The sequence below is a fragment of the Oncorhynchus tshawytscha genome, linkage group LG16 (assembly GCF_018296145.1).
Source record: "Oncorhynchus tshawytscha isolate Ot180627B linkage group LG16, Otsh_v2.0, whole genome shotgun sequence".
NCBI lineage: Eukaryota > Metazoa > Chordata > Actinopteri > Salmoniformes > Salmonidae > Oncorhynchus > Oncorhynchus tshawytscha.
In genome coordinates, this window is record NC_056444.1 from 65,027,585 (window position 1) to 65,055,356 (window position 27,772).

General features: G+C 42.4%; 2 protein-coding genes across 2 annotated transcripts in view; both read left to right on the forward strand.

Annotated features, from left to right (window-relative positions):
* Positions 1 to 4,969, forward strand: part of LOC112244986 (beta-catenin-like protein 1) — a 40,951-nt gene extending 35,982 nt beyond the window's left edge. Inside the window, exons 15-16 of the mRNA XM_024412908.2 lie at positions 89 to 161; positions 4,607 to 4,969. Coding sequence (XP_024268676.1) covers positions 89 to 161; positions 4,607 to 4,695 — 162 coding nt within the window. The 3' untranslated portion in view covers positions 4,696 to 4,969. The remainder of the gene's footprint in view (positions 1 to 88; positions 162 to 4,606) is intronic.
* Positions 4,970 to 7,613: 2,644 nt separating this feature from the next.
* The window catches only part of LOC112244989 (V-set and transmembrane domain-containing protein 2-like protein), a 33,084-nt gene continuing 12,925 nt past the window's right edge, over positions 7,614 to 27,772 (forward strand). The window contains exon 1 of the mRNA XM_024412911.2: positions 7,614 to 8,159. Within this exon, the coding sequence (XP_024268679.1) occupies positions 8,042 to 8,159 (118 nt within the window). The 5' untranslated portion in view covers positions 7,614 to 8,041. The remainder of the gene's footprint in view (positions 8,160 to 27,772) is intronic.

Genomic DNA, 27,772 nt, shown 5'->3' on the forward strand with positions numbered 1-27,772 from the left:
TGTAACTGTATGTCACAGTGTACAGTCTGCTACCGTTATCAGGGATTCGGTGAAAGTCATGACCCTGTCTTTCCTTTTTTCCTCTCAGCTGCAGCAGAGGGTGCATCAGATCCTCAACCTGAGGGGAGGCTCTGTCAAGGTGGTGCGGCACATCATGAGAGGTGAGAGTCCACTTCCCACCCTGCTAGAGGCAGAGAGACTAGCACTGACATGGATTTACTCCGAAGCCATACAACACTAGTATATTTAACAGCCTCACTCTTTCCTTCTTCACCTAAAGGTCATAAATACATCTGTCCTCTCTGGTTTTAGTTGATATATTCATGTTATTGTATTTTCAGTTATTTATTGACTTGTATGTCATTGTCAACTAATACTGGGAAGCTGTGGACTGCATGGCTCTTTCAGCCCTGGTGACATGTAGTGGTGTAAATGGAGCCATCCGTCATGTGTCACAGCCTGGACAGGGTAGCGAATGTCATGTTGATCTGCAGCACGAGCCCCTCATCCCCGGTCTCCTGTCCCTCGAGTCACTTTATATTCATGCTCAGATGTGTGTGTGTGTGTGTGCGCCCACAGAGTGGGACGCTCACCCCTGACCTCTCCAATTAAAAGGCTGACTCCTGCATTGGAAATGGCAGTATGAAAAGGTTAAATAGATGCAGCGAGGATGTCAATGGCTCTTTAATTAATACTTATGTAATCACTTTTATTCCATTATACACTAGGCCAGCGTTTGCCAAACTCGGTCCTCAGGATCCCAAGAGGTGCACGTTTTGGTTTTTTCTAACACTGCACAGATGATTCAAATGTTCAAAGCTTTAGGATCAATTGATTGTTTGAATCTGCTGTGTAGTGCTTGGGGGAAGAAAAAAAACATGCACCCATTGGGGTCCCCGGGACCAAGTTTGGGAAACCCTAGGCATATTACATTCTGTCTGCTCCAGATGGTGCAGGATATACAGTGCCTTCGGATTGTATTCAGACCCCTTGACTTTTCCACGTTTTGTTAGGTTATTATTATTCTAAAATTATTAAAATGGAATAAATAGTTTTTTTCCCTCATAAATCTACACACAATACCCCATAATGACAAAGCAAAAACAGTATATATATTTTTTGGTGCCAATGTATTCAAAAAATAAGTGAAATATCACATTTACAATATTACATTTAGTCCGGGCTCTGGCTTGGCCACTCAAGGACATTGAGACTCCTGCGTTGTCTTGGCTGTGTGTTTCGGGTCGTTGTCCTGTTGGAAGGTGAAGCTTCGCCCCAGTCTGAGGTCCTGAGCACTCTGGAGCAGGTTTTCATCAAAGTTCTCTCTACTTTACTCCGTTCATCTTTGCCTCGATCCTGACTAGTCTCCCAGTCCCTGCCGCTGAAAACATCCCCACAGCATGATGCTGCCACCACCATGCTTCACTGTAGGGATGGTGCCAAGTTTCCTCCAGGTGTGATGCTTGGCATTCAGGCCAAATAGTTAAATCTTGGTTTCATCAGACCAGATAATCTTGTTTCTCATGGTCTGAGAGTCTTTAGGGGCCTTTTGGTAAACTCCAAGTGGCCACTCTACCATAAATGCCTGATTAGTGGAGTGCTGCAGAGAAGGTTGTCCTTCTGGAATGTTCTCCACAGATGAACTCCACAGAGGAACTCTAGAGCTCTGTCAGTGACCATCGGGTTCTTGGTCACATCCCTGACCAAGGCCCTTCTCCCCCGATTGCTCAATTTGGCCGGGCGGCCAGCTCTAGGAAGGGTCTTGGTGGTTCCAAACTTCTTCCATTTAAGAATGATGGAGGCCACTGTGTTTTTGAGGACCTTCAATGCTGCAGACATTTTTTGGTAACCTTCCCCAAATTTGTGTCTCAACACAATTCTGTCTCAGAGCTCTAAAGACAATTCCTTCAACTCCATGGCTTGGTTTTTGCTGTGACATGCACTGTCAACTAAGGGACCTTTTATATAGGCAGGTGTGTACCTTTTCAAATCATGTCCAACCAGTTGAATTTGCCATAGGTGGACTCCAATTTGTGGAAACATCTCAAGGGTGATCAATGGAAACAGGATGCACCTGTTGTTGAGTCTCAAAAGCAAAGGGTCTGAATACTTAAGGTATTCCTGTTTGCTTTCTCATTGTGGAGTATTGTGTATAGATTTCTGAAGATAACATTTTTTTAATCAATTTTAGATTAAGGCTGTAACGTAATTTTGAGGGGGGAATAGTCTATGAATACTTTCCGAAGGCACTGTATGTCCAGGCCTCTATTGTCCAGCAGCCCCAGTGTCCATGCCGGGTCAAATGACCTTATTGTCTGACTCGCTCCCACCGGATGGGGCTTTTTGGCCCTCAGCTCAGTCTGGGAGGTTCTGTGAAAGCAAGGTATCAATGAAACTGTGTTGGGGAATTAAGAATGTAGCTTTCTCAAATTACCCAGCACCAGCTGTGGCCTAATAGACTAACTCAGATCGACAGCAAGCTCAGTAAAAGGGCCCAACCTGTGAAGTCTGTGTGGTGGACGGTGCCATCCAGAATCATAATGATCCCATGGTCATGTTGTGTGTGACTGTCATGTCCTCTGTCTTCCAGACTACTAACTACAGATTTAAACGTGTTGTTCTTGGTGGAAATGTAGCATTGCAGTTCTTCAGTGTCTTGACAAGCACTGCAGCAGTCTGCACTCCCTGTTATCTTCAGTTTGTAAGCTCATCAGTGACACATCAGAGGTGACAGTTGAAAGTGTCAGGAGTCAGATGAAATTGTCAGGAGTCATTCATTTTCAAAGGTTTCTCCATTCTGCAAGATATCCTTGGATGATTAACCTACTTGTCAACAGTGAGACTTGTACGAAAATTAAGTTTGACATTTGTGACCGAGCAGGAAGCCCTAGTTGGTGACCCGGCAAATGGTGGCAGCGTTTGTCACGCCATATTCCCCTCAGCCTGGTTGCCGCGGTGACAGGAGGAGTGCCTCAGAATGCCAGCCAGTGGTTCTGGATAGTGAGTCTGTCTGTCTTGAAGCTAATTCCAGGGGATGTTGGGATTGTGTGGGTTACTTAGGGAACCCTGCTAGCTCACACACACACATTTGGGCTGAATGAGCAAGGTACGATGTAGACTGTTGGACTTCAAGAAACAATTTGGAATCCTTTTTTTTGTTACTGCTTGATACCACTGTGTCTAGTGTTGAATTTCTGCTCATGGTCGTGGCTGTGGACAGTGAAATTCATGAGGAGATTAGTCTTCTCTGTGCAGGCTTTTTGTGATTCACCCTAGAATTTTATTGGAGGCATGTTTTTCCTCTTGCCCCAGGCCATTGTCAGAAAAACGAATGTATTATTTATTTTCTGGCATTTTAAAATAACGTTTTTTTGGGGCAATCCTCTCTCAAGGTCCCAGGGCTTAACTGGTAATCCTGCAAGTGTGCAAGTGGGAGCTACCTACTCTTGGCCTCTGCAAACTCTCCTTCACATTACTCACAAATAGACTGCTGCTTTGAGGCTACGCCTGTGTGACAGGATTTCCACAGTGAGTTTGCCTCAATCAGAGAAGTGTCTAGTGTAGTGTGAGTTGGCAGGGAACATAGGCTGAAGTTAATTACCCCTGAGCGACGAGGTGTAAGTCAGGGGATATAGGCTGAAGTTATGTACCCCTGAGAGACGAGGTGTAAGTCAGGGGATATAGGCTGAAGTTATTTACCCCTGAGAGATCAGGTGTAAGTCAGGGGATATAGGCTGAAGTTATGTACCCCTGAGAGATGAGGTGTAAGTCAGGGGATATAGGCTGAAGTTATGTACCCCTGAGAGACGAGGTGTAAGGCAGGGGATATAGGCTGAAGTTATGTACCCCTGAAAGATGAGGTGTAAGTCAGGGGATATAGGCTGAAGTTATGTACCCCTGAGAGACGAGGTTTAAGTCAGGGGATATAGGCTGAAGTTATGTACCTCTGAGAGACAAGGTGTAAGTCAGGGGATAAAAGCTGAAGTTATGTACCCCTGAGAGATGAGGTGTAAGTCAGGGGATATAGGCTGAAGTTATGTACCCCTGAGAGACGAGGTTTAAGTCAGGGGATATAGGCTGAAGTTATGTACCCCTGAGAGACAAGGTGTAAGTCAGGGGATAAAAGCTGAAGTTATGTTACCCTGAGAGATGAGGTGTAAGTCAGGGGATGTAGCAATAAACATTCAGTATACTGCACTGATACCACTGGATTGACAGGCTAGAACATCGGGTTGGAGATACAGTTTCAGTTTTTTTTTTAAACAAGGTATACCACCAATTATTTTTCTAGGTTTCTAGACTGCAGCCTTTTCCAAATCTCTCCTTTTTGTAGTCTGGTCTTGGTACAAAACCCTGGGTTATTTTACTCACGTATGGAGAACTGGGTGTGTGCTCTGTGTTCACACACGAATGCTGGGGTTGGATGTGAGAGATAGGAAAAGAGTGGGAGTTGTGTCATTGTAATTCAGGAACATCCTCCTAGGGTTGAGTTCCCTTGATGTGTGTGGATTACAGGATCCATGCCCATGGAGAGGTTTGATTAAAAGAAGACTGCATGAAGAGCTCATAGTCAGCCAAACTCAACTTGGGGGTGTGTCTTTTTCAGAGTATGCTGAAAACATTGGTGATGGGAAGAGTGAGGAGTTCAAAGAGAGCGAGCAGAAGAGGATCATGGACCTGCTGGAGAACTTCTAACCCTAACCAACCACTGGGGGGAGTGACCTGACCAGCGGTCAGAGCTTCGACATGGACGGGGGGTCTCCACACACTCAGACAGAAGATACCAGGGTCCAGCAAGTGCAGAGAAGGTGTATTGATTGTTCTCTCTGGGCTGGAACATGTAATGGACCATAGTGACTCAAAATATATTAACAAAGATACGCAGTCTTGAGCTGCAACTATTTCAGATGCACATGTTTGGTGTTTTGAGTTGTGTGTTTTATAATAAACATTTGGTAATAAAATCCTATCTGGATAAGATGTTTTTTTGTGTGAAAACAAAACCCTCATTTACACCTCATTTCAGTTATTATTTTGAGAAAAAGACTTATAAGGTAGAAAGATTTCTGTTACATAGTTTTTTGTGCAGATTAATTACATGGCATTCCAACTTTTGTTACTGTTGGCAGGGTTGTATATGCAGTAAGCGAGGTTGAGGAAAGACCAGTGTAGGCCAGGGGCATGATGACATACAACCTTAAAGGATGCCTAGCCATCCACTCTCAGGCCTTTTGCCATCAACTGGTAAGACTAGGATGGTATTATTATTTCAAGTATACACATGTAATGTTTTTAAACATGGCATTTTCTGTATCTCCACTTCAAGGGAGAATGATGTCTGAATATATGCCTCTTCTATACAGAAGGTCTGCCGCAGTTGGATTGTGAAGTCACAGGGGGACATATCCTGCACATAGAGTGGTAATGTGGTCTGATGCCTGGGATTCCCATGATGGCATAAATGCCCCGGTATCATACTGCACCATGGATTTTCATATTATTTCCCAGTGAATCCCAGTGGAATAGGCCGGGTTGGCTTTGTTCGCACATCTTATTAAAAGAAAACAAAACAAAAGTAACATTTTTGCTTTAAAATATAAATAATATGTGCTTGGAAAACATTCCTATATGTGGGCTCTGTGGTTTGATCATGTGTAAATGTGTGAAAATCCTTGTCAACCCACACTACCTTGTCTGCACTGTCCTTGGGAGAGTAACGAGGGATTTCATGCAATTCTGCCGTTATTGAAGGAAGCAGAATAGCACACACAGCTACATTGGGCACAGACCATTCTCTCTCCTCCCTCAAATTCAAGGCCTGCAAGAGCCTTTTCATACAAAACATCTCCCTCCTGGCTAATGTGATGCAGACTATTATTATGCTTATTCTTCAATAGTACAGCTTTCTGTCCCATGTCTTTGTTTACTCTTCAGTGCTTATGCCCCATGCTCACCTAATGCCACTTTCCTCAGCATAGATGTTTACATAAAAAATTCAGTTTTAGAAATGGAATGCTTCATATTGCTCACAGCTGTTCAGTCTAATGCTCTGCTGGTGCAGTAGGTCATGGATTTACAAGATATCCCAACACTTTTCACGCTCAATTACTGCCATCTCCCTGGTAACTAGAATCTTAAAGTAGTTTTAATAAATCCTGTTTGTGTGCGTGTGTGTGATGCGTTAGAGGCCATATGTGATCGGGGGTGTCATATGAGGGAGTGCATTTTTATTGATGCTCTCTTTGCCACAGCATCGAACTTAACATGCAAATGAGAGCGAGCCACCGGCCCAGGCTCATGCAGAGACTCAAGGACATCACCATAGTGATGCTTGTCAAGAGCATGTGGGAGCAATCTTGCCATGCCAATCACTCATGTCTCGGGTTGCTGTGGCGGCGTCACGACGGGGAGGAGACATAGGAGGCCATTCTCCAACAGCGTAACAGCTGCTCTGCAACCTACGCTCTAATATTGCTTATAACTAGAGAATGGTCATTTGCATATTGTATTCTAAGGAACACACCCTATGTATCTCTTATCAGTGATTATGATGCCTCCGTGTTAACAGTTGCTGTACAGAATTTTCACAGCTGAGAGGAGGTAGAATAATTGTGTTTTACAAGTGATTGAATAGAACTGTGCTGTGATTTTTGTCCCTGCTTCCTTAGTGTACAGGGTGGGAAGACAAACTGTATCTTGAATGTTATTTAATATATTGGGTTCTGGTGGAAGATTCAATGTAAGACCCTTAAATCATTACACTTTTCATGGTAAAGGAGCTATCTCATGGAATGGACACTGAATTACCATTATTAACCACATGATCTTTAGTTAAATTCTGTAGCAGTGTTCTTCAATCCTGGTTTACAGATTCTTGTTCTAGACCGTTTGCCTTGAATGGCTATTAAAACAAAATAAATAACACTATCTCTAAACATGATAAGACAAAGTTAATGAGAAGAAATACATGCTCAATGTTCCTGGCTGCAACAGAATATTTACATAGTGTGTTACTTATTATATTTCTATGGAGAAGATCATTTAAGCAATTCCATTCCCAATGGTGCTATGCTATCCCATAGTCTGTTCACTATGTGTGCAGCTGCATTCGGGGTGCAGAGCGCATCCTGTTCATTTGGTGCTGTCCATGGTGCTGAAATGGCATTGATGCCTTTGTGTGCTTTTACGACCAAACCGGAGACAATAGCCTATGTTAGGCTTGACGATCAGGAAAATATTTCCTCCCAAAACTATAAATTGCCCTCAGTATACCTCTTTCTCAAATTCCATATTAACGGTCATGCGGAGCTGCCTACATTAACATTGACATTAACATTGCTTGAGTTTTGCGGCGCATGGAATGTTTGATGATAGCAAAGCAGTGATAGGATGTTTCTGTCACTCGCTTTAGGGGGATCATATGAGCGCAATACCACACAGCATGCAGTCAGACCTCCAAAACCTAAATACACCAGTCATAACATTATTGATTTTTGAATCGCATTAAAACTTGCCTTCGAATTGAGATTAGCAACATGTCGCTGATGAAGGCAAAGACATTAATTAATCGTCCACCTGTTGATATCCAACAGGCTTAATTGACCAAGTACTTTTGTTACGTCAATTGTCTTTTTTTTTCTTCCGCTTTGCATCGTGTGTCTTTATGCTAATGCAGTTCAGACGGATAGTTTGTCAATGACGGATGGTTCTACAGCTCTAAGAATTACAGTCTTGTAAAAGTTTATTCAATAAATCACTCGCTCAGATCATTCCGTCTAATTGATATTCCCCATTGCAAGCCAAGGCACTCCCCTTTTTGTGTGAAGGAAAATCTCCCTCAGTCGCATCCAAAGCCGATCAAGCTGAGGAGACATATCAGCGACTTGAACTAGCGGGCGGCTGCACCATCACACCGCTTCTAATCAGCGACCGGTGCTTTAGTCTCAAACTGTTACAACACGTTAACTGGATTTTATTTTGTAAACTTACTACACCTAATGTGAGAGAGTGGCAAAGAATACTGGAATCTCAGACAAAAGAGATGGGTGCCTTTGGGGTGATAGTAGGGACTTTACATTACATGGGACTCTACATCCAACTTACTGCCTCCACAAGGCAAGGTGGACACGCAGAGTTAGTGAACCACATCTCCGGGAACGGTATGTTTCTGCGCTCTAATGTTTCATTTGGTTCAATTGTAATGATATGAGTGAGCAAAATTCAGAAAGGAAACCGTAAACACTAGGAAGATGCTGCTGGTATAGAGGGAGAGAGTGTGTTCAGAGTGGAGGCAAGTGATGCGAAGGTGTTTTTCTTTATAAGGGAACACCTGAGGTAGGAGGATGAGCTATGTATTTTGTACATTAATATCAGTTAAGCGCCTTGGGTTAATTCATGTTCTAATAATGCAGTTATTGAACCACATTTTGTTATGGTCAAATCTATATAGCCTACCGTTTTCTGTCAAATAATAGTTCATATTTAGTACACTGACAATGCTCATGGCAGTACAAGAGTGGAAGCAGAAATACACTGTATCTACAAAAGTATGTGGACACGCTCAATTAGTGGATTCGGTTATTTCAGCCACACCCATTGCTGACGTGCATAAAATCGAGCACACAGCCATGCAATCTCCACTGACAAACAGACGCACCCAAGCCTAAGGTCACCATGCGAAATGCCAAGTGTCGGCTGGAGTGGTGTAAAGCTTGCCGCCTTTGGACTCTGGCGCAGTGGAAACACTTTCTCTGGAGTGATGAATCACGCTTTGCCATCTGGCAGTCTGACAGAATCTGGGTTTGGCGGATGCCAGGAGAACGCTACCAGCCTGAATGCATAGTGCCAACTTTAGTTTGGTGAAGGAGGCCCCTTCGTTCGTTCCCCCGCAACAATGCAAATAAGTCAAAAGACTTACTTAGCTGGAGGGCCAAAATATCTGTGCTGGAGACTCATACTCTGATGTTGCACCAACACTGTATCTGGCTTCCTCTTGTCTATTTTACAATTGCATCATTCAGCTAAATGTGTATTGTCTGGCTTTATCATCTTGTGTTTGGGATCCCAACTGCTTGGCTGTCAGCTCAGCAGATGTGTGGGCAGACGTTTGGCATGGGTAGAAAAATGGACTGTCGAGAAGAAAAGATTGCGTGTGGGGCTAAGTGCCTCCATGCCCTTGAGCAAGATACCCTATAGATGATCCCCTATAACAAAGTGAATATCAGAGGCTTACTTCTGCCAAATCTTCTTCTACCATCACCATTGTGCCCACTGGTATTACTAGCAGATACTAGTATGATAACATGCATGGTATCATTTCTCTGATTGAGTTGTGTGATCAGTGACAGAAGTGAGATCCCTCTGACTCATTAACTTTTAATCCAAGGAAAAGCAGAGGGAGGAAAACTGCCTGATATTCCACCATGGAATATGTTGCCCTGGTAAAACATCATTGGGTAAACCAGTTTAAAAACGGGAAGCATCTTGGTGTCCAAAAATGAATGTGCAGAAAAAAAGTTGAGCCCCTCATCAGGGTGTGAGCAGCTCATTACCTGCTCCTCCAGGGTGTGTGGGTCAACCTCTGGCCAGTGGGCTGGACCCAGACAAACCAGGCTGACAAACACCTCTACAGGTGCATGACTCTCCCACTGCCTCTTACCTAAATGTGACAGGGACTTAGCACAAAGCAGGGGTGGGGCACACTAGACCTGGAGGACTCCAAGGTGGGTTAAGTATTATAGTGCCCCTGCTGTTGACAGAGAGTCGGTTAGCATTTCCCGAAGCTGAAAATCACATAGTGAAAGTAAAAATATTTGTAATTCACTACAGATTTTCTGAATTATGCAGTCTGCATCAACAACTGTTTTGGTTGTTACTTTTCAATTAAATCCTCATTTAGGCCAGGAATATCCAGAGGGGGTTTTATCTAGTCAATCAATGACATTAATCAATGAAGTGCTAAAGAGGAAAGAAAACAACCACGTAGAGACTGAGATACTGAGAGCCAACAGTGTATACAGATCATGAATAAACAGTGGGGCAAAAAAGTATTTAGTCAGCCACCAATTGTGCAAGTTCTCCAACTTAAAAAGATGAGATAGGCCTGTAATTTTCATCATAGGTATACTTCAACTATGACAGACAAAATGAGGGAAAACAATCCAGAAAATCACATTGTAGGATTTTTAATTAATTAATTTGCAAATTATGGTGGAAAATAAGTATTTGGTCAATAACAAAAGTTTCTCAATACTTTGTTATATACCCTTTGTTGGCAATGACAGAGGTCAAACGTTTTCTGTAAGTCTTCACAAGGTTTTCACACACTGTTGTTGGTATTTTGGCCCATTCCTCCATGCAGATCTCCTCTAGAGCAGTGATGTTTTGGGGCTGTTGCTGGGCAACACGGACTTTCAACCCCCTCCAAAGATTTTCTATGGGGTTGAGATCTGGAGACTGGCTAGGCCACTCCAGGACCTTGACATGCTTCTTACGAAGCCACTCCTTCGTTGCCCGGCGGTGTGTTTGGGATCATTGTCATGCTGAAAGACCCAGCCACGTTTCATCTTCAATGCCCTTGCTGATGGAAGGTTTTCACTCAAAATCTCACGATACATGGCCCCATTCATTCTTTCCTTTACACGGATCAGTCGTCCTGGTCCCTTTGCAGAAAAACAGCCCCAAAGCATGATGTTTCCACCCCCATACTTCACAGTAGGTATGGTGTTCTTTGGATGCAACTCAGGATTCTTTGTCCTCCAAACACGACGAGTTGAGTTTTGACCAAAAAGTTATATTTTGGTTTCATCTGACCATATGACATTCTCCCAATCTTCTTCTGGATCATCCAAATGCTCTCTAGCAAACTTCAGACGGGCCTGGACATGTACTGGCTTAAGCAGGGGGACACGTCTGGCACTGCAGGATTTGAGTCCCTGGCGGCGTAGTGTGTTACTGATGGTAGGCTTTGTTACTTTGGTCCCAGCTCTCTGCAGGTCATTCACTAGGTCCCCCGTGTGGTTCTGGGATTTTTGTTCACCGTTCTTGTGATCATTTTGACCCCACGGGGTGAGATCTTGCGTGGAGCCCCAGATCGAGGGAGATTATCAGTGGTCTTGTATGTCTTCCATTTCCTAATAATTGCTCCCACAGTTGATTTCTTCAAACCAAGCTGCTTACCTATTGCAGATTCAGTCTTCCCAGCCTGGTGCAGGTCTACAATTTTGTTTCTGGTGTCCTTTGACAGCTCTTTGGTCCTGGCCATAGTGGAGTTTGGAGTGTGACTGTTTGAGGTTGTGGACAGGTGTCTTTTATACTGATAACAAGTTCAAACAGGTGCCATTAATACAGGTAACAAGTGGAGGACAGAGGAGCCTCTTAAAGAAGAAGTTACAGGTCTGTGAGAGCCAGAAATCTTGCTTGTTTGTAGGTGACCAAATACTTATTTTCCACCATAATTTGAAAATAAATTCATTAAAAAATCCTACAATGTGATTTTCTGGATTTTTTTTTCTCCATTTTGTCTGTCATAGTTGAAGTGTACCTATGATGAAAATTACAGGCCTCTCTCATCTTATTAAGTGGGAGAACTTGCACAATTGACTAAATACTTTTTTTGCCCCACTGTAACAGTAACATTATTTCAACCCAATAGGCCATTGAATAAATGGAATTTCCTCTTCAACAATAGTTAGGGCTGCTATAAAACAAACAAACAGCCACCAAACGTCTATGTCCTCTCTCTGCTCTTTGCTCGAGCCCTCAACTAACTTCTGCTTTAGCCTCAGCAGTTTGTGTTGACTATTCATTAGCCAGGCTCATGCTGAGAAGGATAGGCTGACAGGCTGGTCTCTGACCTGCTCTCAGCGGTGGGGCCCTGGCAGGGCTGGGCTGGTATCAACACTTCTCCTCTCCCTGCCAGGCCCAGCCAGGAGGAATCCTCCTGGGACAGATGTCCCTCTGCTGGGAAGGGGACTGAGGCCAAAGCCTGACCAGGTTACCCTGAGACCAGGCTGTATAAGCTGCTCCAAATGACACACTTCCTATTCACTCTGTTATTTGAGTGGGAGGATATATATTAGACGTTTAGATGTAAAGTAATTACACAACAAATAAACAACAACTGTTGTGTGTGTATTTTGAGGGAGTTATATGAAGCGAACCATTTAACTATTTTTGGTTCTATATAGCCTACCACCATTTATCCTACAGTAGCAGTGGGTTGACCATAATGTCCAGCAGCATAAGGAGCACAAAGTACTTGAATGAGCAGGGCCCCTATTACAGTCTTCCTGATACAACCATTTCTCTCTTTTGCTCTCTTTCTCTTTCACTTTCCTCTCTCTCCAGATTGCCCACTTCAAACACAGCCCAGTACAAACTGTAGGGTCAGCAAACAGTCATTCAATGTGTTTTCTCTCTGAGTACTCAGTTCTGATGGTTATTGTGGAGTGTAAGCGCCTCAAAGTGAACAGATATTTTCCTCGTCATTTCCCTTTCATGTCCTATGTCTCTGGTCAAACATATCCCCAGAGCACCTTGGAGAAGAAACTATTTCCCTTTCATGTCCTATGTCTCTGGTCAAACATATCCCCAGAGCACCTTGGAGAAGAAACTATTTCCCTTTCATGTCCTATGTCTCTGGTCAAACATATTCCCAGAGCACCTTGGAGAAGAAACTATTTCCCTTTCATGTCCTATGTCTCTGGTCAAACATATCCCCAGAGCACCTTGGAGAAGAAACTATTTCCCTTTCATGTCCTATGTCTCTGGTCAAACATATCCCCAGAGCACCTTGGAGAAGAAACTATTTCCCTTTCATGTCCTATGTCTCTGGTCAAACATATCCCCAGAGCACCTTGGAGAAGAAACTATTTCCCTTTCATGTCCTATGTCTCTGGTCAAACATATTCCCAGAGCACCTTGGAGAAGAAACTATTTCCCTTTCATGTCCTATGTCTCTGGTCAAACATATCCCCAGAGCACCTTGGAGAAGAAACTATTTCCCTTTCATGTCCTATGTCTCTGGTCAAACATATCCCCAGAGCACCTTGGAGAAGAAACTATTTCCCTTTCATGTCCTATGTCTCTGGTCAAACATATTCCCAGAGCACCTTGGAGAAGAAACTATTTCCCTTTCATGTCCTATGTCTCTGGTCAAACATATCCCCAGAGCACCTTGGAGAAGAAACTATTTCCCTTTCATGTCCTATGTCTCTGGTCAAACATATTCCCAGAGCACCTTGGAGAAGAAACTATTTCCCTTTCATGTCCTATGTCTCTGGTCAAACATATCCCCAGAGCACCTTGGAGAAGAAACTATTTCCCTTTCATGTCCTATGTCTCTGGTCAAACATATCCCCAGAGCACCTTGGAGAAGAAACTATTTCCCTTTCATGTCCTATGTCTCTGGTCAAACATATCCCCAGAGCACTTTGGAGAAGAAACTATTTGCCTTTCAATTGGCGATACGGAGTCAGAGAGTCTCTCTTATGTCCCTTTCATGCCAGTATCTCTGGGAGTCACTGATTTTCTGGCTTTCCCTGAACCATATTTCCTCCAATCTTGATATTAAGATGAGTGGATGGAGGGAAATTTCTGGGCTCTGGTTGGAAGAGTGAGCAATCTTGTCTCACATTAAACACATGACTGCTGTGGTGGCCATTGCAGACCTCCTGGGGAGGGCTTGGCTGGGCTCATCTGTTGGCCGTCAGCATGAGGAGTGGAGTCGTGTTGATTTGCTTTAGTGGAGTCCAGCTGATATTTGCTTCTCCAAATAGCTTGCTTACCCCTATGGGTGTCCCAAAACAAACCGACGAAGACAGCAGCTTGAGTTAATTTCTGAAGTATAATACCTCTTTGTTTATAAGGACAAGCCACATGTTAAAAAAAAAAAAATGTGTGTGTGTATGTATATATATATATGTGTGTGTATGTATGTATATATATATATATATATATATATATATATATATATATATATATATATATATATATATATATATATATATATATATATATATATATATATATATACTATATACACACACACACACACACACACACACAGTTGAAGTCGGAAGTTTACATACATTAGGTTGGAGTCATTAACTTGTTTTTCAACCACTCCACAAATTTCTTCTTAACAAACTATACTTTTGGCAAGTTGGTTAGGACATCTACTTTGTGCATGACACAAGTCATTTTTCCAACAATCGTTTACAGACAGATTATTTCACTTATAATTCACTGTATCACAATTCCAGTGGGTCAGAAGTTTATATACACTAAGTTGACTGTGCCTTTAAGTAGTTTGGAAAATTCCAGAAAATGATGTCATGGCTTTAGAAGCTTCTGATAGGCTAATTGACATCATTTGAGTCAATTGGAGATGTACCTGTGGATGTATTTCAAGGCCTACCTTCAAAATCAGTGCCCCTTTGCTTGACATCATGGGAAAATCAAAACAAATCAGCCAAGACCTCAGAAGAAAATGGTATACCTCCACAAGTCTGCTTCATCCTTGGGAACAATTTACAAATGCCTGAAGGTACCGCGTTCATCTGTACAAACAATAGTACGCAAGTATAAACACCATGGGACCATGCAGCCGTCATACCGCTCTGGAAGGAGACACGTTCTGTCTCCTAGAGATTAATGTACTTTGGTGCGAAAGGTGCAAATCAATCCCAGAACAACAGCAAAGGACCTTGTGGAGATGCTGGAGGAAACAGGTACAAAAGTGTCTATATCCACAGGTAAACAAGTACTTTTATCGACATAACCTGAAAGGCTGCTCAGCAAGGAAGAAGCCACCTCTAAAACTGCCATAAAAAATTGCACATGGGGACAAAATCTTACATTTGGGAGAAATGTCCTCTGGCTGATGAAACAAAAATAGAACTGTTTGGCCATAATGACCATCCTTATGTTTGGAGGAAAAGGGGGACGCTTGCAAGCCGAAGAACACCATCCCAACCGTGAAGCACGGGGGTGGCAGCATCATGTTGTGGGGGTGCTTTGCTGCAGGAGTGACTGGTGCACTTCACAAAAGAGATGGCATCATGAGGAGGAAAATTATGTGGATATATTGAAGCAACATCTCAAGACATCAGTCAGGAAGTTAAAGCTTGGTCGCAAATGGGTCTTCCAAATGGACAATGACCACAAGCATACTTCCAAAGTTGTGACAAAATGGCTTAAGGACAACAAAGTCAAGGTAATGGAGTGGCCATCACAAAGACCTGAGGCCACTCCAATACCTTGACTTTGTTGAGAGACGAAGGTCCTCCAAAACACAACCCACAACAAGAAACACCGTGCAACCTTGGTTAGCGTGCACTGCGCCCGGCCTGCCACAGGAGTCGCTGGTGCGCGATGAGACAAGGATATCCTTACCGGTCAAACACTAGGCCAATTGTGCATCGCCCCACGGACCTCCCGGTTGCGGCCGGCTGCGACAGAGCCTGGGTGCGAACCCAGAGTCTCTGGTGGCACAGCTTGCACTGTGATGCTGTGCCCTAGACCACTGCGCCACCCGGGAGGCTTCAAGCTCAACAATTTAAAGGCACACTTTTTAAAGGCATACTATTTGAGAGTATGTAAACTTCTGACCCACTGGGAGTGTGATGAAAGAAATATCAGCTGAAATAAATCATTCTCTCTACTATTATTCTGACATTTCACATCCTTAAAATAAATTGGTGATCCTAACTGACCTAAGACAGGGAATTGTGAAAAACTGAGTTTAAATGTATGTATTTGGCTAAGGTGTATGTATGTAAACTTCTGACTTCAACTGTATATATGTGTATGTATGTATGTATGTATGTATGTATGTATGTATGTATGTATGTATGTATGTATGTATGTATGTATGTATGTATGTATGTATGTATGTATGTATGTATGTTTTTTGAGTGTGATAAATAGCTTTTGTAAGGTCTGAAGCTCCTCCTTTTTCAGTATAATATCTCTTTTGTTTATAAGGACAAGCCACACACAACATTATTTTGAGTGTGATAAATAGCTTTTATAAGGTCTGAAGCTCCTCCTTTTTTGTCAGTATTAGGTCTGAAGTCATCATTAAACAACAGTCATATGCACTGAGTTGGACACTTCACCATCATGGAAACTACTTTGCCCACTCTTGATGATTCATAGGTTTTGACATCAGTATCACATGGCTGATGGGCACCAACAAATTATTACTCCCATTATCAGCATTAGACAACATTCAAGGGTTTGAAGAAAAACACATTGAGATGGATTTGGGTCACATCAGTACAAACAATAGAGATCCATATTCATGTAACTGCTTTGCTTACAGTATGTAGCTATTGAAAGTATGTAGGCTGGCTTCCAGTATTATTCAGTTTGGTAGCCTACACAGTGTTAAAAAAAAAACAATGTTATCATGGTGGAAATACAACGTTAACCATTCACCATGTTCCCATACATCATATCAGAGGCCTGGCTCAATTAGAAGGCCAGCCTGGGGCCATGTTGAGACAGGGACATCCATTATAATGTCTCTATTTCTGTGAAGTGACCAGCCCTAATTATGCTGCTGTGGAGCGGCTAGTTCACGCACAGTGGGTGAATGGAGACCCAGCAATGCTGTTCAATCATCTCATTCTAGGAGTGGACTGACTAACCCAGAGGGGGAGATGGGAATACACAGGAGACTCACTCTGTTTCTCTGTGTATTTACAATGTGTCTCATGGTGTTATGATATTTTCATAGTTTTAATGATATACAAGGCTGCATTTTACACAACAAGAGCAGATAAACATGTAGAAACGTTGGAATAACTGTGAGCAGTTTAGTAGGACAGGCTATTTGACGACCAAGCATTACTACAGGGAATTGATATCTGCACGCATGTCGCATGTTATTCACAGCATCATTTGAATACCAACCAGTAGTGTTATTTTTGCTGTCTGCCAGTGATGCAGAGCTCCTGTCTTTCATATTCAGTGTGTCTGTCTTTCACCAGTCCCTCTAATTGCTGTCAGAAACCTTTGAGGGGCTACTTGGTATTTCAAAAGGCTGCTGGGCTGGATGGCTTGCACCTATCAGTAATGTAGAATAGTAAATTACATTTTTTTGGTGGTTTTGTATTGCTTGACTGCACACACCTCCTGGAGCTCAGAGCTAATGCCAGCATCTCCCTTTGGGTGCTGTCTCTACCCAGTTACTTTGTTATTAGATGGGTGCTTTATCCAAGGACAGACCGTTCAATAATGATATGTTCATTACACCAAATAGGGCTTTTGCTACATGTAATTAGATCGCCATCTGGCTATCATATCATACACAATTATACAATACCATAACATTAAGGCATATTTTATGCTTGTGGGGTATTTGTCATTCTAAACCAGGAAAACAGGTGAGCATCTATCATCTGAAACAAATCAACATTTCCCTATGCATCTCAAATCTGTCAGATCCATAAACCCCTGTCTGACTAGCTGTGGGGTCTTGGGGAGGTGCTAAGAGGTTTTATAGGGTTTTTAAAGTAGACTCCATAGACATCTCTGTGTCTGCCATAACCAGCAGAGGCACCTGCTCCCCCTCAGCAAGACAAGCTGTGACAGGTGCAAAGCTGTCCTGTGTCAGTGGTGAAGTTCACGCTTGTCTTGAACTGTCAGACTGGAAAACAACCTGGCAGCTCCTCAAATGAATAAGATGAAGAGGGGGGAGGGGAGAGTGAGTGTGAGATGTTGGTGTGATATTAAAAGATAATGACCATAGGGTTACTCGGTGCAGTGACACACAAGTTTAGATTCATGTCTGCATTTTTGGAGTGTAGTGCACTGCTGTGATGAACAGTTAATAGCTAGCTTATCCCCACCAGTTGTTAGACGTGATTAAACTTGTCATCACTTTAGCTGGCCAGGCTTTTTCATCAATGGAGGACAATGTTTAGAAGGGAAATACATTTAGCTACAAGATATTATACATCCTGCTGCAGATAAATTATTATCAGGACGTCATATTCACCCTCTCAGATTGTCTGGGGACTTTTCTGCAGATGGTTGATGTGTTTCGGCTAATCAAATGTGACACTTTTCATGGCTGTTATTCTTTTTAATATGGCACGTCAAACTCATCGCTGCGCTGTCTCTACAGCCACACTGTCAAAGGCGCCACTGGTGTGGCATCCAGAGAGACTCTTGAAAAGCCGGATGGTGTTCTGTGCTTTTCAAGGACAGAGAGAAAGTCTCTGTCTCAGAGTTCGCAGAAGTGTTATATTTTAAATGGATGGAATGAAAAAGTAGGACGGGTGTCTTTTATTTATCTGGCGTTCTGTTCTTGTGAAGGATATTGGCTGGTATTCTGCAGTCATTAAATAGGATGGCTCATCAAGGATGGAGCTCATGGTATGCTAGGACTGAGTATAAGAATAACAGGGAAATGTAAAAAGAAAATCCAGCTATTAACTGTACTTTTAAGTCATGGTTGTAATTATGTTGAAAATGTGTAATAAAACAACAAAATCTCTCCCTATCTTGTTTTTACCTTTTGGAAACAGCAAATCACTGTTTGCTATTGTATTCGATAACCTGGAATGTTCCAACAAGACTTTCCTGTCTATATAGGACTTCTGACTCGGTATCTGCAGTGCGCCTGCTTGCTCCTGTCTGGTTCCATTCATTTCAGATGAGCTCTAAACATAAGCAGTGAGCTACATCATTCATCAAAGTCACCACAAATGGATGGAGAAGAAAAGGAGAGCTGTTTTGTTGAATCCCCTTGACTACATGTTATCGAAGAAGGCCGTTTATTTCTTATTTTTGGTGTCAGGCCGCCCAATGAGAATCCCTTTGGGAACGGAGGAGAAGCAGATTTAGGTGGAGGTGAATTTCAGCATCACTGTCGGGTACACATTCAGCTCCTCTCCTCCTCTCCTGGCCCTGGCTGGCTCTCTGAACTGTCAGCTCCCCTCTCTGTCTCAGCTGCTGGAGAGAGAGACTCCTGGGTGCATTAGGAGGGCGAGGAGATTAGATACCAAACGCTGATATCTCTCGTAGCGCTGCATCACACCATTTGTATCTGGCCCCAGAGACCTGGCTTGGCTGGCTGCTGGCTCGCTAGCTGGCTGGGGAGACTTAAAGAGCATGCTCATTTTGGTTTTCATATTCCCTTTTAGTTTTCAAAAGATGTCAGTGGATTTCACAACTTTAACTAGCTTTGTAGGCTGTTGTGTGTGGATGTATTGCTATATATGCTTTTTGAATCCATGTTTACTGAGTCCTGATAGAGCTTCTGGATGCCTTTACTAGGCACTACTGTTGTGATTATTGATTGTCCTATCTCTGAGGTGAGGTATTTGCCTCTGAATTCATTGATTGTTGTGGGGAGGCTATTTAATTGCTCTCCTCCGTGACGGCCGAAACACAGTTGGAACTGTACGATGGGGGAGACACGACTTGCATATGTCAATGGACTCAAAAGCCCCCAGAGCCCTACATGTCTCAAAGCATACTGCTTATTGTTATGCAGGCAGCACAGCATGGGGCTCAGTGTGTGTCTGTCATGTGATGAAAAAAATGATACCACCTATATTCATCCCACTCATTTGTGTTTAGCCAAGTTGAACATGCTTTGTATTTTTCTGTCCTTTTAGCTCAGACATTCCATGAAACGGTGACAAAGTATTTAACATATTCTCCCATTGGATAATTTTAGCAGTGTTGGTTTTTAATCCATTTAGGTATGATGGTATTTTAACCAATTTCTCCCAAGTGCTGTAATAAGAAAAGTACTTCGTATGCACAACAATAACCAATGAACACCTCACAGTAAATTACTGAAGTGAATAGTCTCGTGGAATTATCATGTGATCATTCTGAATATCACTATTTTGACTGTTAGATATGTTGTAAGTAGCTATTTTTACTATCAATGACTGGATTATAAAGCATTGGCATTTTTACTAGATCATTTTAACCATCCCAGGCCATTAATCACTGTTTTATAACCATTAAGATGTTGCTTGTTATAGTAACTGGTTGTGACCCAAATCCATGCTTTAAAAAAGGTCTATAAAATCTCTCATTGTGGTGTAATATAGGCCTACACTACCGGTCAAAAATTTTAGAACACCTACTCATTCAAAAGGTTTTTCTTTATTTTTACTATTTTCAGTGAAGACATCAAACCTATGAAATAACACATGGAATCATGTAGTAATCAAAAAAGTGTTAAACAAATCTAAATCTATATTATATTTGAGATTCTTCAAAGTAGCCACCCTTTGCCTTGAAGACAGCTTTGCACACTCTTGGCATTCTCTCAATCAGCTTCACCTGGAATGCTTTTCCAACTGTCTTGATGGAGTTCCCACATATGCTGAACACTTGCTGGCTGCTTTTCCTTCACTCTGCGGTCCGACTCATCCCAAACCATCTCAATTTGGTTGAGGTCGGGGGATTGTGGAGGCCAGGTCATCTGATGCAGATCTCCATCACTCTCTTTCTTGGTAAAATAGCCCTTATACAGCCTGTAGGTGTGTTGGATCATTGTCCTGTTGGAAAACAAATGATAGTCCCACTAAGCCCAAACCAGATGGGATGGTGTATCGCTGCAGGATGTGGTGGTAGCCATGCTGGTTAAGTGTGCATTGAATTCAAAATAAGTCACAGACAGTGTCACCAACAAAGCACCCCCACACCATAACACCTCCTCCTTCATGCTTTACGGTGGGAAATACACATGTGGAGATCATCCGTTTTACCCACACCGCATCTCACAAAGGCACGGCGGTTGGAACCAAAAATATCCAATTTGGACTCCAGACCATAGGACAGATTTCCACCGGTGTAATGTGTTTCTTGGCACAAGCAAGTCTCTTATTCTTCTTATTGGTGTCCTTTAGTAGTGGTTTCTTTGCAGCAAATTGACCACGAAGGCCTTATTCTCTTCTGAACAGTTGATGTTGAGATGGACCTGTTACTTGAACTCTGTGAGGCATTTATTTGGGCTGCAGTTTCTGAGGCTGGTAACTCTGATATCTTCCGTATTGACTGACCTTCATGTCTTAAAGTAATGATGGACTGTCATTTCTCTTTGCTTATTTGAGCTGTTCTTGCCATAATATGGACTTTTACCAAATGGGGATATCTTCTGTATACTACCTTGTCACAACACAACTGATTGGCTCAAACACATTGAGGAAACAAATTCCAGAAATGAACTTTTAACAAGGCAAGCTTGTTAATTGAAATGCATTCCAGGTGACAAACCAGCTTCATGAGGTTATGTACGATAACTGTTGACTTTTTGTAATCAGCTGCGTAAATCCAAACTCTGTCTTGTGTCAAAATTGTTAATTGGAAATGTAATCATATTTTGATTTGACTTACCCCGGTTTTCCACTGTTCTCCAAAAGATGTACAATACCTTTTCCCTGGAAAGTGACTAGGCCTAAACATGTAGGCTATTTATTACAAACAGAAATATCTACATAGCATTTCAGCTGAAAAGAATGAAAGCAAAAGACATTCATTTCAGAATGGGGAATATACATTAAATTACCTTTTGGATAGTCAGTCGCTGTCTGTTTACTGTGTCTTCAAGAAGCTTACAGGTGTCTTTGAAACATGGACACTGCTATTTACATTATTTTAAGAGAGCATCGTTAGAAGAGGCAATTATTTCAGTGGAGTGGATGGAGCTGGCTAACTGGCCTGCCAGTGGTAAGTGAGAAATCAAAGGCAGAGGCTGAGCTTGGAGACATGCCTCTCTCTGCCTGGGTCTGTGGGGGCAACTCCAGAGGTTAATGAATCTGCTAGGCCAGCTATCATCTAGGGAGGGAGAGAGTATCAAAGCACATCACTCTCATAACACGTTTTTCCTGCTCTTTTATTTATCCAGGGTTGAAAGCTGAATTTACTGCCTAGTTATTTTTGTGTGTAGATACTGTCATTTGGATGAGTGTTGTTTAGTTAAAAGTATCAAGATTATAAATGCAATGCACTAGTTTGTGTGTACAGAGTTCTGCATTCTTTGTAAGTTCATTTATATTCCCAGGGCCCTGAATGTGGCACCTGAGTGCAATGCCATCTTTTTAAATGTCACTGTTCTCCACCATCTCCAGATCCTCTTTAAATGTCACTGTTCTCCACCATCTCCAGATCCTCTTTTTAAATGTCACTGTTCTCCACCATCTCCAGATCCTCTTTTTAAATGTCACTGTTCTCCACCATCTCCAGATTCTCTTTTTAAATGTCACTGTTCTCCACCATCTCCAGATCCTCTTTAAATGTCACTGTTCTCCACCATCTCCAGATCCTCTTTAAATGTCACTGTTCTCCACCATCTCCAGATCCTCTTTAAATGTCACTGTTCTCCACCATCTCCAGATCCTCTTTAAATGTCACTGTTCTCCACCATCTCCAGATCCTCTTTTTAAATGTCACTGTTCTCCACCATCTCCAGATCCTCTTTAAATGTCACTGTTCTCCACCATCTCCAGATCCTATTTTTTCATTTAACTGTCCCTTTTTCTTTTCACTTTTCTCTCCTGACACCATCTTCACCCCTGGTGTGTTTCTCTCTGTCTCTCGCTCCCTTTGTGATCTCTCTGTCATCCCACACACCTTCTCTCTATTCATCCTCGCTTCCAGTTCCCCACACCTACATTCTATTTTCCAAAGTGTCATCTACAATCCCTGAGTTTCTGGCTCCAGATCAGTAGAAATGTGTAGTTCATTAGAGCTCCCCCCGTGTAATGTAGAACACTGACCATCTTATGTAGAGGCCTGATGATGGCATGACTCACATCACTCGATTGCTTTATAGATACCAGACAGGCTGTGCTGTAAGGAACAATATCATCATACTTCATCTTACAGTAGCAGAAGCTCTAAGTGTTAGAGGCAGACCCCCAGCATGGATCATCACGGCTCTGAGAGCTGGGGTTTTACATGTACCTGTCACTGTTAGTGATACAACATTCAACAATCCTCAGCCCTGTGGATGATGGCTGAAACAACAGATATTTTAAGGCCCTATAAAATCTACAATACAAAGAACGCGGACGAAATCAAGATATTAAATTGGAAGTTAACAAAATAAAAAAATACATTGAATAGTAGGGAATCAACTAAATATATTGAACAGAATGTATCAGTGATTCATATTTCCTGCAACTTTCTGAAGAGGCAACGAGAACTCCCCTTGTCTGTGTATGTGCATCTACCACTTTGTGTAGCCGTTAGCGATGATACTAATGAAAAGTCTTCTGGTAGATGGAAACAATTTCCCAAAAACCTTCTCAATTAAATGTTAATTACAGAGTAGCCTATGCTTACCTGGCAGAATGATATCATGATTGTTTACATCAATCCAGTGTGTATTTATCATCACATGTTAGCTACAAAAATACTGCAAAAAAACTGCCTCTTGCTGATGCACACTGGAAAGAGTTACTACACGCAAAATCCATTGCCCAATGTTATAGAATGGTGTTGGAATGTATTGCAGCCGGTTTGCAGGCTCCTGCTATTTTGTGTTTTCTTTCGCTAATCCGAATTTTTTTTGGACATAATGTTTCCGCCATCGTTTCCTATGACCGAAAAAAAGCTTCTGGACATCAGAACAGCGATCATTAACCTCGATTTGGATGAAGATTTCTACTTCAACTAGTGGGATGCAAACAGCACTGTTCACCCCGGACAAGACCCTAATCCCCGAGACTCGGGAAGAGAAAGAGACGGCGATATAGAGGCGGGCGTGCAGGCACCTTAATGAAGCTACGCCGGTGACGAAATTAAGAACGGTAATATCCTATGTTTCTCGGAAACTTGGCTGAATAAGGACATGGATAATACACATATACTGGAACTGGTTTCTATATGCATCGGCAGGACAGAACAGCAGCGTCGGTTATGCTCAAGGTGGATGGGTGTGTCTTTGTTAACAGCAGCTTTTAAGGAAGTCTCGAGGTTCTGCTCCGATGAGTTAGAATACTTCATGATAAGCAGTAGAACATACTACGTACCAAGAGAGTTTTCATCTAGATTATTCATAGCTGTCTTTTTACCACCACAAACCGATGCTGGTACTTTTAGATCGCACTCAATGAGCTGTATAAGGCCAAAAGCAAACATGAAAAGCTCATCCAGAGGCAGCACTCTTAGTGGCCTGTGATTTTAATGCAGGAGAACTGAAATCCGTTTCACCTCATTTCTACCAGCACGTCCTCTGTGCAAATAGAGCCGAAAAAAACTCTAAATTACCTTTACTCCACGTACAAGCTCTTCCTGACAGGACGCCCCCAAGTGGTGAGGGTAGGCAACAATACATCCACCACTCTGAACCTCAACACGGGGACCCCTCAGGGGTGTGTGCTTAGTCCCATCCTGTACTCCCTGTTCACCCACAACTGTGTGGCCTCTCACAACTCCAACACCATCATTAAGTTTGCCGACAACATGATGGTGGTAGGCCTGATCACAGACGACAATGAGACAGCCTATAGGGAGGAGGTCAGAGACCTGGCAGTGTGGTGCCAGGACAACAACCTCTCCCTCTACGTCAGCAAGACAAAGGAGCTGATTGTGGACTACAGGAAACGGAGGGCCGAGCACGCCCCCATTCACATTGACATGGCTGTAGTGGAGTGGGTCGAGAGCTTCAAGTTCCTCGATGTCCACACACTAAGGCTCTCATGGTCCAAAGACACCAACACAGTCCTGAATAGGGCAAGACAAGTCCTTTTCCCCCGAGAAGGCTGAAAAGATTTGGCATAGGCCCTCAGATTCTCAAAAAGTTATACAGCTGTACCATTGATGCTCCCTGCCATCCAGGACCTCTATACCAGGCGGTGTCAGAAGAAGGCCCTAAAAATTGTCAAAGAATCCAGCCACCGTAGTCATAGACTGTTCTCTCTGCTACCTCACAGCAAGAGGTGCTGATGCACCAAGTCTGGAACCAACAAGACCCTGAACAGCTTCTACCCCCAAGCCATAAGACTCCTGAATAGTTAAATAGTTAACCAAATAGCTACCCGGACTACCTGCATTGACCCTTTTTTGCACTAACATGTTTACTATCTGTTACTTTTATTCCTAGTTATATGTACATACAGGGCATTCAGAAAGTATTCAGACCCCTTGAATATTTCCACATTTTGTTACGTTACAGCATTATTCTAAAATGGATAACTCCCCCTGTCTGTGTATGTGCGGTACGCGAAGAATGGGAGAAACTCAAATACAGGTGTGCCAAGCTTGTAGCAACATACCCAAGAAGACTCAAGGCTGTAGTCGCTGCCAAAGGTGCTTCAACAAAGTACTGAGTAAAGGGTCTGAATACTTATATTAATGTGATATTTCCATTTTGTATTTGTAATAAATTTGCAAAAATGTATAAAAAACATGTTTTTCTTTGTCATTATGCGGTACTGTGTGTAGATTGATGGGGGGGACAATTTAATCAATTTTAGAATAAGGCTGTAACGTAACAAAATGTGAAAAAAGTAAAGGGCTCTGAATACTTTCTGAATGCACTGTATCTAGGAGAAGCCCAAGTCAAGGATGTGGATGGTACTGCTGGGTGTAATGAGAGACAGCGCTGAAGTTTTGGCATCCGAATTATTGCTCCATAATCGGTTGTTCAAAGCCAGTGGGACTTCTTTCGCTCTCGCTCTCTGCTACCGGGGAGAACCAGCAACGAACACACAGTCCTCATCTGGCCACCATCCCAGCAAATGTTGTTTACCAACTGTTGTCTAACCACCAAAACAAGGGAAGGATCATTTCAAAACTTTCAAACTCATAACCATGTCACAGAATAGAAGCATTTATATTCAGAGGTGGACCTAGTGACTGTGGTTGCAGTGTTATGAGATATTTAAAAAGCAAGAGAGTGAAAGGGGAAGACTGTTGTGATGCAATTTCATGGGGGCGAGAGTGGAATTTGGATGAGTTGTTGTGGTACAGCAACTTCCAGCCCAGAATATGGATCAGAATAGGAAAATGCAAATGATGGTTGTGTAATGGCGTGATTGTAACGGCTCTCTTCTATCTCCTCCTCTGACGAAGAGGTAGAACAAGGATCGGACCAAAATGCAGCGTGATGATGATTCATGATATATTTTAATGAAGGAAAACCTATACATACAGAAACTACAAAACTAACGAAATGAAATAATGAAAACCGAAACAGCCCTATCTGGTGCAAACACAAAGACAGCAACAAGCACCCACAAACACACAGTGAAACCCAGGCTACCTAAATATGGTTCCCAATCAGAGACAACGAGAATCACCTGACTCTGATTGAGAACCTCAGGCAGCCATAGACTATGCTAGACACCCCTACTCAGCCACAATCCCAATACCTACTAAAACCCCCAATACCACAACACAACACAAAATAACCCCATGTCACACCCTGGCCTGACCAAATAATATATAAACACAAAATACTAAGACCAGGGCGTGACAGTGATGTTGTCTGTGCTGTGCAGGGTGACTATCAGACTGCAACTTGGAATTATTACTTATTTGGAGCCTTGAGCGGAATTCCTCCACCTGAGTTCAAATAAGCTGCTGCTGTAGATTCTAATAAGCAAGTTACCACACAGCTCGCCTCGCTCATTAGATCTCACGGGAATAGATGATATAAATGGTTTATTTCCCATCCCAGCCATGCTCAGTCATTTTTCATACTGTCCAATCAAATAGATATCCATCTCTCCACTTACAGTATAGTGTGGGCTGCAATCCCCCTTCCTTTCGGCCATTTTCTCAAGATAACCACAAAGAAAATACAAAGATTTAAGAAAAGGTTACGTGCAGTGAGAAAGTGGTGAATCTCTATTTGTCTGTTATTAGTGATATCTTACAAAAAAAGTTCAAGTGTTGAGGTATTCTGCATTAAGACAATACCACGATGAGCCAGCTCTAGCTAGCTTTGATCAACGCACAATAATAACTCCACATTTCAACGGAAGATGAAGACAGCAGTCCTCCCAGGATTTCTCAAGCCTAAAAGATTCCTCTCCATCTTATCCTGCTCCCCTTCGTCTGTCTTTCTGTTGCAGTTTTTCCAGCAATTATTGAAGTGATTTGTTTATTCTATTACTCCAGACATTTCAGATCTAATTTCTAAAGTCCATTGAGGCCTCTAATTAAAATGTGCAGATAGGGTGTTAATTATTAGACACGCCATCTTTGAATTAGCATTGTATCCAAATCAATGGAGTCATTCATGTAGGCTTTGATCAAATAAATATACACAGACTGTTGTATTGTCAATCATTCACACATTTTCCCTATAAACTCATATTTGGCATCATGTCATACAAATGTGTCATCCCGATTCATACAGAAACGTGATCAACAACCACTACAGAGAGCCTATCCATTTAATGACCGTTTACATCAATGCTTTGAATACAAGAAAGCTTTAGGCCTAGATTGAATCAGATCTAACGTTAACCGTCCATAGCCGACATCCACATAGCTTAATGTTTTTGAGGTGTAACTGTGTTGGAGCTGTCAAATCGGTGAACAGCTGCTCTTGATCATTGTCACAAAGCCACACCTGTCACACTCCTGTTACAAGTTCACAATGACAAAGTGTAGGCTATATAGAAATAATGACACTCAAATTGAAAATCATCAAACTAAATAATGAGGATTTCTATCAGCCTAATTGAAGTGTAGATTACATCTCACATTCCAGTGTTCAAACTTGTAAGCAAGGCTACATGGAATTTCTCTTAATGTGACTCTTAATGCATGGGATTTCTCT